Raw genomic sequence first — 13,726 nt, 5'->3', positions numbered from 1 at the left:
GATCACCATAACAGTATAAGTTTCATGAAGTGAAGAATGAAAAAAATAGGTAATTGGCATAAAGAAATAAGTTATACAGATAAAAATTACATGGAAGCCTAAAAACCACCGTGAAGCGATACTCTTCTCGGAACGACAATCTTAAAAATCTTAAAAATGTTCCCTCTTGCTTCAAGTATGTCCACCCTTTACATACATGCACGAACGCATGCACGTACCAGAGCCAACAGAGCATGTCAAAAGATGCCCAGAGCTATGCTCAAAATGGAGACATGACGTGTCATCACAGCGGAGCAAGGCAGCTCTGTCACACATGAGCACCTCTCACACCCCCATCCGGTCACGAACCAGTTCATCTTGTCTCGCCACATCTTCTCAGCTTTCACTTCTTAAACTTCCTGGTCTAAATCAGATCAGATCATTTCATCATTCTCTCATCACAGCCTGAGTTAATCAGTGACTAAGAATGACATCAGGTCCTTAACCACGTGAATCCTAGCGTCCCCATTCTGGGCTTGTAATCCCACAATGTTATGTTCAATGCTAGATTCTTACACGCACGGGGTTAAATTGACACTCAGGATTGTGCAGTGATTGAGCAATAGATTATAATGAGTGTGTGTGTGTGTGTGTGTGTGTGTGTGTGTGTGTGTGTGTGTGTGTGTGTGTGTGTGTGTGTGTGTGTGTGTGTGTGTGTGTGTACTAACCTAGGCTCAGAGACCATGGACAGTACACATTTCTGCTGGGGCCCCACGTTGGTCCACGTTTTTGCCAGTGACACAATTGCAGTTGCATCAAGTAGACCATATCCATAGGAATGGCTCACTTCAAAAACAAACACGCACAAGGACAGGGTGACACAAAGATCAATATTGGCCTGCTGAAGGCCAGATCACTATCATTCCAGTAGAAGTCTTGACAAATTACATTAAGGGGCATTCCCTGTTGTCAAACATCTTTCTCAACATCCAAAACCTTGTCTGTAATCAGTTAATGTGGAAAATTAGTTTAATAGATGGTATATCCAATAATGATCACTCTCAGCAGCATTTAAAAAGTGTAACTGTCAGAGTAAAAGGAAGATAGCCATCACAATTCATAGGACAAGTTGTACCTTTACGATCAACTCCATTGGTTCTCCAGTCGTTGGTGAGGAGGTGGGCGGGACGAGAAGTTCTTACTACCAGATGTTGCATGTCCCTCCAGGTCAGGTTTTTACTGGAATATTGTGTGTAAGCACACGCACCAGCACACACACATACACACACACACAGAGGAAAAATCTGGTTTAATACTAAGTTGGAGCACTGAAAAGATAAAACAGGCATCTGACAATAAAGTCATATGTCCGTGCAGTCTTAACCAACAGTTGAACATTTGACAAACCCAGTAAATGAGCAGTCCTGAATTATATTGAGTCACAGTCAGCCTGAGTTTGCTGTAATTGCTGCTCTTTAATAAAAAGGTCAACCTTTTTAAGGTTGACCTTTTTAACCTTTTAAAAAGGTCAACTGCTTAAGGACAGTTCTAAGGCTTTGATCAGACGGCAGATTTGGGCTGCCAGTGAGAACATAACCTAAAAGATCTACTGTATGAGACACCTGATTACCATAAGTGCAGTCATGGAGGGTTTGAGACAAGTTACACATGTTAAAGTAGATCACACGACCTGTGCAGAAGTTTCCTTACTTCTTATTAAAAAATCCTCACATGCACAGATTTTTAATACTAGGCCAGTGTAAACTAATGTGTTGATCTACAATCAACGTTTCTCCATTTCTTTCTTGTCCAATTTGTTCCCAATTCCAATTCTTTCTCCCAGCTTAAACCAATTTGGCACCAGACAAATTTTCCCCTCTTCCAGAGCGCCTCCGTTTGTCCCTACATTAGTGCAGCATGACTGTGTAATAATGATTAGCAGTTATACAACAAAATGCCCTTTTTGGAAAAACATGGGCCCATTCGGTGAACCAGAGGCGTTAAAAAGTAATTCATTAAGTGTTATAATCAACCAGAGGAGATGCATAGGCAGGCAGGCATAGCTGGCAGGTACTACTGGTTTCTATACAGGCCTGTTTCATATAACACTAGCCCATTAGCAGCCTATAACCAAAAGAGAAAGCTATTAGAGAGTATGTATTCTACACAAAGTGGACATTTTATAAGTTGACTGTTCAATGGCACTCCATGATTTCATACATTTAAGTAATGTAATGTAATCAATCAATCAATCAATCAATCAGTGAAAATAACAAAAAATACCTGTCCAAAACAAACAATATAAAACAAAAAGTATCTAACCAGCACAGCTAAGACTTGTGCAAATAGAAAGGATAGAGAGGATAAAAAAGGAAGCAGTTCAATTCATATTGTGCTCATGCACTTACTTTGCCTCCAGGGCAAGAGCAATAATCCCAGCAGCCAGTGGGGCAGAGGCAGAGGTGCCGGTGTGGGAGTCGGTACATTTTGACTTGAGGTCAGTAGTTATCTGTAAGAAATGGGGTCACACTGGGTTTAACAGTCTGTTGTACAACTCTGACAGTCCACTGGTAGTAAAAACACATACCGGTAAGGCCTTTAGCTAGTTCTTTTCTCAACCAGAAATACAATTTGAGCAAATCTATAATTTAACAAACAAACAAAAACGCTAAATTGCACACACAAAATGTAACTAAGCAACATGCCATTCTATTCGAAAGAAAACATCTTAATTATCTTAAATTAACTATGAGAAAAATTACTCAGTAATCCACATCCGCTTTTCTACAACTGTGAGATTTTGAATTATGACCAGGGTTTGAATCCCCAGCAGGACATTAAATTTTGATTGCGCTATTTATGTATTTTAATTTGACATGTGGATCATATCACTCTAATTCTAAGATCTTTACACTGTCAAATAATTGCTTTCAAAATACTACAGCTGGTCTATAAAGCACTGAATGGTTTAGTTACAAATCATTTTTCTGATATGTGCTACATCATGAACCATCCAGACTTCTGAGGTTGCCTTTAAGTTCCCAGAATCCAAATTAAATGGTGGAGAGGCAGCATTCAATTTGTATGCATATCTCTGGAACAAACTCCCAGAAAACCGCAGGTTTGCTACAACTCTGTTCTTTTAAATCAAAGCTTTGATTCTTGTGCTGCACTGTATATTCTCTTTTTCTTATTTTCTATTCTTTATAACTCTTTATTAACTATTCTGAATTGTAATGTCCTTTTGTTTCTTTTGTCTCAATGGGAATAATATAAAGCACTTTAAATTGCCTCGTTGAAATGTGCAATACAAATAAATTTGCCATGCAATGATGTCTTGTCCACTCTTACGGCTGCATGATTTTATGAGTGCACTACATCAAATTCCTAACTGTTGAAGTAAGTATAAAGTACTGAAACTCAAAAGGCATAAAAAACCTGAGCATACATTAAGATACTCTCTCGATGTTCTACCACTGCCTTGTATTCCTTCTCTGCTTCCTGAGTGACAGAACTATTAAATGCATGCAGCAGTGAGGCACTAAGGGGCCCAACACATGTCGGAGAGATGTCATGAGCTGACTGTCCATTAGGTTTTTGCCGCTAGACTGTACATTTGGGAAAACTTAGAGCGTGTGAGCATGCATACATATTATGCGAGTGCCAACACCACATTTCGAGACAGAGTTTCAGTAGTCCATATTTTTCTTGATTTAATAGCCCATGAATGATTGAAAGTGGAATGTTAACCACTTGAACTCTACTGTATATACTTAATTGACTGGAGTCCCCCAGGGTTCTATACTAGGCCCCCTTCTTTTTTCCCTCAACACCGAATCGCTTTGCCGGAAATGGCAGATCTGCAAGCTCACAACGCGTCACGTTGTGAGCTTGTAGATCTACTATTGTCGTCAAACGTTCGCCCCCAGAATAGAGATGCTATGTATGGTTCATGTGCTTAAAGAAAGGGAGGATTGTGTTCATATTCACAAAGACAATAAGACACGCTATTATTCAGATAATAGGAGCTTCAGTTACCTCTTGGTATTTGAGCAGAAACAAATTCTACCTTGAACTTTTTTCTTCATAAAAAAATAAAAGAATCCTGGCATTCTCTTAACTGTATCAATATGGTCATCAGAAACAAAGCGCAATAACCATGGCAGATGTTTGATCAAAATCACCTGTTTGACTTATAAGGACAGCTGTGGTGATGTAATAGAATGCTAGGAATAGCGATACACTGTACAGTTGGCTTTGAAATCTATTCCTGTGAAAAGACATAAATTACCTGGCACTCACAAAGGATTAGTGCTTTGGCTATGATTCAACAGTTCAGGGGCTACAGTATATAAAAACCATGGGTCAAGTCAATTTTGTAATTAAATTCTCCAGCCTTGTATAAAACCTTTCACCATACATATGCCAGAATGTGCACAGGGGGATATCTTAAATAATGAAGGCAGGGAGGAAGCGATGCAGAGAGAGAGGGAGAATGTTATATGTGTTCCATATGATCCACAGGTCTTTGGAATATTCTGACACCTTCACTCCTGGAGGGAATATCACTAGCGGGGATATCACAAGCGTCCCGAGTGTGTGATGGCATGCAATTGAATTGTGACAATGTGTCTACACGTAACAACTCACAATCTGTTTCTCGTTGAGGTTCCCGGAGCTGTAGGTGGTGGCAAGGGTGGAGGAGCAGGCCTCGCTGTACCACGGCACATTGCCGTTCTGGGTGGAGCTGCTGATTGACAGGGTGTAGATGCTGTTGGTGTAGCCGTCACAGTTACAGCTGTCCTTCTCCCTTCCTCCATTCCCAGACGCCCAGACAAAGATGGAGCCCAGACCCCCACGGCCCTGTAGCAAACACATTTTAGTCAGACCTTCGAATAGGGGCAGACAACACGTAATCGAAATTAACTAGACAACCACAAGCCCGTCATCCATTCCTCAACACATGTTATTTCTTTGAACCACCACTAATGATAAGGATTTAAAAGTGGGGGGGGGACCGTTTGCAACCTTAATAGGGATCCCAATGATGAAAGGGTAAATTCATTACAGGGCTCATTTATGAAAAGGCCTATTAAAAACACTGTGCATTCATCACAGAAGTCTGTGTGGCCATACAATGCTTTGAATTAAAAAGAGCTAAATATCAAATGACAGCATTACAAGACAGCAGGGACTAAATGTCAACAGCTCAGAGTAATATATCAGCCAACTTCTCAGTGCTCACAGTATTCCAACATCATCCAAGAAATGATTTACTGTAATGAGTGGCACAGTCTCTCTGCACACAACTGTGTAAGCAACAAAGACTATACCATGTCCAACACCACCCATACTGCCATGTTCTTTTGTACATAATGTGGTTACATGCTGCACATATGTTATTCATCCAACAGGCTTTTTGGAACACTGTCACGGACCCACGGTATGTGTTTCCATACACAGGCTCTTCATCTGACAATGTTGTCACTGAGGCCAATATCTTAGTTGTCTCTGTCCATTCACCAATATAACATTGCATACGTCTAGAATTTCACTTCAAGAAGAAAAGAGTGCTACCGGTGTAACCTCTCAGTATTTAATTCAGTTATTCACAGTTTTGGTCACACAGACCTTCATTTGAAATCTAACTTTCAGTAAGTAATCCTTCTGTACCCTCATTCATAACACAGGTGGGTATTAGCTTGATGGGTGTGGTCAATTATGGACTACAGTAAAGGCAGTCCAGTGTGCATTCTGTAAGTTTACTTATCCGGTTAGTCATTGTGCCACACTCCTAACACTTGAACATAATCCGCAGCATGTATTTTCACAAGTGCTGCTATCAGAAATAAGACTCATTACCTGACAGCCATGATTACCATCAGCCCCGTCGGGTTCACATTCAGTCTAAATCCATTTGCAGTGTTTCCATTCAATATATTGATTTTATACTCTGTGTCCAAAAGCTGCAGCATACTCCAAACAAACAAGAACTTTGTTGGCATCTAAAGTTATTAAGGACATTCTGAATGGTAGACCCCGCCACCCGGCTCCAGCATTGTACTGTGGCTTGAGCGAAGGAGCGTGCCACGGTGTTGCTAGGTAGATTCTAGTTACGCAGCTCAAGCCACCATACAGTGCTTGAACCGGTGGTTTTACCACCTGGATCTCCCTCCAGCGCGTTGTCAAATTTGTCATGGAGGGTTTTCCTTTTCTTGCAACAGGTTGTGTTTATGGTTCTCAGAGCGGCATTAGTGAGGTGTTTGTATCTCCTGGAGGCTGGCATGCAAGACTAGTACCTCCTAACCTCCTCAGCCAACGTCTGTTCAAAACTATCACTGCTTTTGCTGCTGGTAGAATCAAGCCTTGGGCAGAATGCAGAAACGATAATAAATGAATCAGGCCCACCTTGAAATTCTGACCAATCGCACACGATTTTCGGCAAAAAACTTTGTTAGGCTAGTTACAAAATCCCAGCGGTGCAAGAACTTCCAAGCACCAACTATGTTCTGAAAGGCACTGTCGAAGTACTTATGATTTCATTTTCTTCTCTAAAGTTTGTGTACGGTTGGAGTACCCTGCAGCCTCTATCTGTGGTCATTAATCATTCAGTGTATAAACATTGTGGTGCTCCTCTTTGTACTTGTATCTACCACTAGTCTGATGTTTCACATCAACAACCATCATAGAGAAGAAGACTTGCTTAATGTGAAACTTTGCCAACAATCTTGATTTCTCCAGTTACACCCAATACAGAGACTTCAATATTTTTCAATACCACAATCTACTAATGAAACTGAAAAATTATCCCAGATTAGAAAAGTGCCGAATGGAAAACTGTGAATATATAAATAGAAGTCCCTACATAATATTTCTCTTTACTGCTATTTAAGTTTTCCCTAATGGGTTTTATCGAGTCTGCTATTTGCAATAAACCCAAATCAAATTCCCCTCCATTCATAACTCTCATGGTCAAAAGGACCACTGCTTTGTTCAACTCACTGTCCTCTTCTGCTTCAATAGTTCAATACATAATTACCGACTGTGAAAGCAAGCCACACACAGGCAGTAAATACCAATTTCAGTCTCACAGGGTGGTTGAGATGGAAATTGGGAACGCATAATTGAGGCCATTACACAATACACACACATGCACACACACACACAATACACCCACCACTGTAACTCCATGCAGAAAGGCTTCTTTGGCGAGCTTTGCAGGTCCATCAACAGTTTTGCCGTCATCTTCTGGGCCCCAGCTGGCACTGTAGATGTCGATGTGCTGGGGATTCAGACTGAGAGACTGGGCCTCCACCACATCAGTCACCTCCCCGTCTAGCATACGCACACCTGTTTCCACACACAGACACACACACACACACACACACACACACACACACACACACACACACACACACACACACACACACACACACGTCACACACAAATGCGCCAAATCTACGAATACCAAATACTTGTGCTACAATTAAATCTGTTCATTTTGTTTTTGTGTCCATTTTAGCTAATATAGTTGTTTTCAATCAAAAGCATTAAAACCAAATATCTAATGAACAGCTCATATCTTACTGAAAAGACCTGAGCAAAAATCATAATCAATACAAATGAATGCTGGGGCAAAATAAAGTTCAAATGTATGCATTCCCTTATAACAGTCTACTGTAATTGAACATGAACCCTTTCCCTTTGTCCTTAAATTGATTCAGCTTTGCTCTCTGTAGAAAATACGACTTCAGCCTTAGGCACAGGTTCCAGTTCCCCTGAGATTTAAAATTGTTGAAAGTGTGTGTTCTTGATTTTGTGAATAATTCAGAAAGTCTTCCAGCCCTGGGCTGTTGAGCCTCCCCTCTATGGCTTTACAGCCCGCATCCGCTGAGGGAAGGTTGAGAAATCGAAGACATCTTCAAAACAAACACATTCTCCTCTTTGATGCATGGAGGGTCAGGTTACTCCATACTGCCCTCATATGGGTTAAAGTAAACAAAGCTCTGAATCTTTGAAGTCCTCTAGAGGCATCAAACAGGACCACCACAGAACTGTCAGTGGCAGCCTGTACTTCAGTCCCATGGCAGCCTGTACTTCTACCAGAGATAGTCACACAAGTCCCTGAGTGAGACATCTGGGCATACACCTCTCATCTCCTTATCATCCCACCTCCCACACATAAAAACAAAGGGTGGAAAAAAGCCGCAATTCAGATTTCTTTGTATATCTGATTCTATTGGAGAATCAAGAATACTGAAGGAAGGGCCAGACTTACAAATTGACTTAACTACTTTGATTATGAGGTCATAAGGTTGGATTGGGGCGAATAGGGGTAGCATTGACCTAAAGGTCAGAGGAGCATGCTTGTGGCCAGGCGGTTGATGGTTTGATCCTCAGGTCTGGCAGGAAATATGTGGGTGGGGACACTCACCCTCACCACTCAATACCCACTGTTGAAGTGCCCTTGAGCAAGATACATAACCCCCAACGGCTCCAGTGAGGCTGCTCAGTGGCAGGCAGTTAGTATAAAAGACTGTGGTCAGAATTTCAAGGTGGGCCTGATTGATTCATTATCGTTTCTGCATTCTGCCCAAGGCTTGATTCTGCCAGCAGCAAAAGCAGCGATAGTTTTGAACAGACATTGGTGCAGCTCCGAGGTGAGAATGTGAGAGTGTGAAGCAGGGTGTTACTGAAAAGGAGCATTTGTGCGGGGGTGGGGGGGGGGGGGGGGATATTCCCAGTCAAAACAAGCTGATAAAGGGATGGGAATAAGAGATAGATGGGGAAATGTCTTATCACTAACCCTAAATCTGACAAGATTCAAGAACAATCTAGTAGGCGCCCTGCATAAGGATACCAAAGAAACATGATAAACTTGTATGCTTGTATTGTTGTTGTGTGGTCACTCTTCAATGGCTTGCATAACAAGACTTAATATATAATCTTTCTGATTCTTCTCCCAATATTCATGAATTTGATCAAATTTATAAGGTGATTCCGCTGTGGCCTTTACTTCATGAATATAGAGGCAGGCTCTACAGTATATTCATGAAGTAAATGGCTAATAATTATGAAGCCAGTTTCCCCTCATAATGCTCCTGGAGCATCAAAAATAACCATAAATTGTTATCCCTACTGCAACAGAAAATAGTGGAAAAACAACCCTTAATACTATTCAAGCCTATCTTGAAGCTCGATGGCAGCTGGATGATTCGACGTTGGTTTGATAAATCAAATGCTTGTTTATTATTCATTTATCCAGGCTCAAGCTTCATGCTGACTCTGTGGTATTTAGAGAATGGTCTACAGGTGAATTCTTATAGAAACGCACTGCGGCATAAGCAAAATATAGTCAAATCTAAATATTATTTCCCAGGTGAAGTGTCTTTTCATCCACACTGAAGAAGATAATCACTTTAGGAAGAATGCTTCAAAATTCTATTTGTGCAAGAGGGAGGGTGTGTGGGTGTGTGTGTGTGTGTGTGTGTGTGTGTGTGTGTGTGTGTGTGTGTGTGTGTGTGTGTGTGTGTGTGTGTGTGTACGTGATGCTTGTTCTTCCTCTATAACCAGTCACCAGTCAGTGCTCTTCACCTGGCAACTTGTGTTTCAGTGAATCTGAATGACATCTGGGTCAGTCACTATCGCTTACCATCTGGAATCAACATAAAGACTTAAAATTCTAGCGCCATTTGATTGTGTTCAAGCATCCTAAGACAGCTTTAGTAAGCAGCAGAGTGCCGAGAGAGACAGAGAGGTGTAATAATGAGATAGAGCATACACTGAATGGATAGATGAGATGCTTCTAATTAACAGGGATTACACATAATTGGAGTACTGGACTCATACGACCCTGACTGAGCCCAGCTCGGACTGTGATTATGACACATTCTCAGAGCAGAACCCAAAAAGGAATCACTCATAGAAAACACATACTCACTAGTAGAAACTGCAGAGCCAGTTAGCACATAATGTTCTTTAAATAATGCATGCAGACTCATGTTCACACAAAGTACCAGCACTGTGATGTTGTCTATGTTCAGGATTCACATACATATTTCAATTTCCAATCTAAATGTTGCCATAGAGAAACGATTTGCTGCATTACTCCATTGTTACATTAGCCCATTTAGACCTGAGGCCGATTCTAAAACGCCTTCTAAATCCTGACCTAAGTTTTTGAAAAACTTCAAATATTTATTCAAAAGGTATACCGTAAATTTCGGACTATAAGCCGCGACTTTTTTCCAATTTTTCAACCCTGCGGCTTATATAATGGTGCGGCTTATCTATGGATTTTTACAGCTAACGGCCACTAGGGGACCTCCTAAATCTATGGATTTTACACCCGCCGGCTTATAGTCCAGTGCGGCTTATATATGTACAAATCATTCAATTTAGCTGCTGCGGCTTATATTCAGGTGCGGGTTATAGTGCGAAAATTACGGTAGTTACAAATAGGGGTTCCCGCCCAAAATAGGTTAGGACATAAAAACAAAATCACCCCAACATTCAAAAACCTTCACTGGCTTCCATACAAAATCAAGAATTAGCTACAATATCCTGCTGCTGAACTATAAGGCTCTAAATGGCCTAGCTTATTTGGCAGACCTCGTACAACCCACAATAGGAGACTAGTCCTTTTCGATCCAGTTCAAGCTCCACCCGCTGCACACATGGTGATAGGGCTTCCCATGTTGCTGGCCTTTCATTCAGAACACTCCTGCCCTGTCTGAGGGCAGCTGCCACACCATTTGTTTTCCATTAACCGTACCTCCAATCTTGGCATTGTAAGCTACACCGACTCCACAGATCCCATTGTTGGCTACTGCTGCCACCTCTCCAGCACACCGTGTTCCATGTCTAGAGAGAAAATGGAAAAGAAAGGTTACAGAAAAGGACGTATCCTTGAGGCTTTAATTCACATGAGTTAGATGAACCAAATTACTTTGGGTTAATGGAATTCCTACCAGGCAGTGCACTTTATCTACCAATGAGACCATCAGAGACACCACATTAATAAATAAGATGGAAGAATGTTCTTTTTTAAACACTGTGGTCAAGTTGGCCATCGAAACAAAAAACAAACGTAGGGGGCTATATGTTGACTTTTCACCCATTTTCTAGTTCATCCAAAAAAACATGAAGATCATGAAATATACTACTTGTGCCTCTCTAGCATTTTCAGCCTTGCAATGACCACAGGGTCCGAGTTAAGCCAAAATGGAAAATGAGATGACATGCTAGCATCACATGAGGGAGGAAATGGCGATTTAAGATTTGCAGTTTTCACAAAGAGCTTTTCATTAGGCCTTTGCCTCTCTACATAGAGCTCCTCTTCCAGGCACAACAGAGTTGAGGGTCAGGGAAGCGCGTCAGGGAACCCACACAGAGGGAAACAACGGCCGATTGTCACATTACAGTCAGGTGCGATCCTCTGTTGTGTCAGACGGACACGCACTCTTAATGCCCTCGAAAACCACAGTCTCCCCATCGGATAACAGATGTTCTCAGACCACACTGTTGGAGCCCAGGCTGCACCATAGGTAAGAAGCACAGAGTAGCAAAGAAAAGTAATGAGAGAGAGAGAGCGAGCACCCTACTGGCCAGGGAACCAGCCAGGTCAGCAAGCTGTATTATAATATCATGCTGAAACATACAGAGTTGAATTGTATGCTGGGATGTGAACTGTAGGCAGAGTCCACAAATATCTTGCGCGTATTTTCTTCAGTCTTCATTTGCACTAATACATAAATAGTAGCATGTGGAGTCAGAAAGCCACAATGACCAATGAAGTATTAACCACTTTAACCCTGTGGTTGGGCCTGTCATTATAGGCGTAAATAAAAAAATTCTAACCATTTCAAAAGATATTCTAAAATAACGGATCTACAAGCTCACAACGTGTTGTGCTGGAATGCATTGTGAGGTTGTAGATCGACTATTTTCAAAAAAATGTAGGTTTATTTTGTGGTTAAGTGGGTAAAGGATTTGCTCTCGTCACATTGCAATGCACTGCACAAGATTCTGCTTGATTCCTTTTCTAATAATAATATCCATGATCCAGAGGTAAGCTCTAATTAAAAGGAAGATCAACTTCACTTTCTTAACCACACTTGACTGATTTTAAGGCTATTATTTTGGTCAAACAAATTGGGGCAGGGTGTGCAGACTGGCCTGCTTAACAGAAGGTCATAGAGCACGGAAGAGAATCAGCCAATCCCCCCCCTGTGATCTGTTTAGCAATGGTGTGAGGTGAAAGGTCAGAAGTCATGTCGACGGCATTGCCACTATCATCAAAATATCACGGGACCTGAGCCACCTGAGCCGCATGCTACAATGGTGAAGGGGACAATATAATTATGTTAACCCATTAAGGCCTGAGTCCGATTCTTAAAATGTTTTCTATATCCTAACAGATTTAAAAAAAAAAAAAAAAAAATCACTCTGTGCCGCGCTATGAGCTTGTAGATATGCTATTTTTGAATAGCCAAAGAAATCTAAAGTGACACAGATGCGTTCCAGGTATTAATGGGTTAAGGTATTTCAAAGATTCTGAGATCATAAAAGACAGATATTCTATAACAACCTCTCTTGCCGTCTCCTTGCGTGCGCGCACATTCCTTATTATTGGGCCACCAATCTGGATGGAATATGAAAAATTGGACGGATCCGTCTTGATCACTTGACTGAAGAGATTATGTGTACCGATTTGTGTGATGTTGAAGTAATATAAAGAAAATGTTTTGCAAAAATCGGCCTCCTGGTGGTGCTATAATAGGTAAATGATAAAAGGGTGGCATTTGTTCCTGAAAGTAGTGTGAATATGCGTGCAAAGTTTCACCACAATCGGACACTGCGTTCATGATTTGCAGCATTTTGTTCAAAACGAGCCACTCCAGCAAACTTTAGATGTCAATCTTAGCCAATCAGGATGGAATATGAAAAATCAAACAGATCCGTCTTGATCACATGACTATAGTGATCATGTGTACCGATTTGTGTGAAATTTCGATAAAATCTGAAGGAGTAATACAAAAAATAATGTTTGACCTAAGTCAGCCTCCTGGTGGCACTATAAAAGGCAGATGTGAAAAATGCAGGCCAAAGGTTTTCCTTGGCCTCTAGGGAGTGTGCATACAACGTTTTACACATATAGGTGCAGTTATAGGTAAAAACACGAATCGGCCGGTTATAGCGCCACCATGAGGCTGATGTTTTAAAATTGCCATTTCTACCTCGGCCTAGTGGGAATGTGCACGCAAAATTTCACAGAATTTGTACGTTGTGTTTTGATTTTTGTTCAAAACTGAGCACTCCTGCAAACTTTGGAAGCCAATCTTAGCCAATCAGGATGGAATATGAAACATTTGAAAGACCCGTTTCGCTTTGTGACTATAGAGATACTGTGTACCAATTTGCATGATGTTTGGACAAAATCTGTAGGAGTACTGTCAAGAAATGTGTTTTGCCAAAATCGGCCTCTATAAAAATCGGGCGCTATAACAGGCCCATGTGAAATATTCGGTGCAGAGGTTCTGCTCTGGCATACAGGGAGTGTGTGTGCACAGTTTCGCTGCGATCAAGCCAACGGTGCCGGAGATTAGCTGTACACAGACAGAATGACACACACGCGCGCACGGACGGAAGGGACAGGGTGCAAAACATGCTCTCTGTCTCTAGACAGATTAGTGCCAGCAACTCAAATACTCTTTACAGAATCTACTCAAGAACCAGGCACTAATTA

At 41.4% G+C, this 13,726-nt stretch overlaps 1 protein-coding gene across 3 annotated transcripts in view; it reads right to left on the bottom strand.

The window, feature by feature from the left end:
* The window catches only part of furina (furin (paired basic amino acid cleaving enzyme) a), a 90,765-nt gene that overhangs the window by 10,927 nt on the left and 66,112 nt on the right, over window positions 1–13,726 (bottom strand). For all 3 annotated transcript variants that reach the window (XM_080436030.1, XM_080436032.1, XM_080436031.1), the window contains exons 7-12: window positions 10,754–10,842; window positions 7,157–7,329; window positions 4,630–4,842; window positions 2,388–2,488; window positions 1,115–1,218; window positions 708–825 (exon numbers count right to left, since the gene is read on the bottom strand). In XM_080436030.1, coding sequence (XP_080292156.1) covers window positions 708–825; window positions 1,115–1,218; window positions 2,388–2,488; window positions 4,630–4,842; window positions 7,157–7,329; window positions 10,754–10,842 — 798 coding nt within the window. The remainder of the gene's footprint in view (window positions 1–707; window positions 826–1,114; window positions 1,219–2,387; window positions 2,489–4,629; window positions 4,843–7,156; window positions 7,330–10,753; window positions 10,843–13,726) is intronic.

This window comes from Gymnoscopelus braueri, assembly GCF_963280865.1.
Source record: "Gymnoscopelus braueri genome assembly, chromosome: 1".
NCBI classification, from domain to species: Eukaryota; Metazoa; Chordata; class Actinopteri; order Myctophiformes; family Myctophidae; genus Gymnoscopelus; species Gymnoscopelus braueri.
The sequence above is the reverse complement of the archived record's forward strand: the minus strand, read 5'-3'. Positions and strand labels throughout refer to the sequence as shown.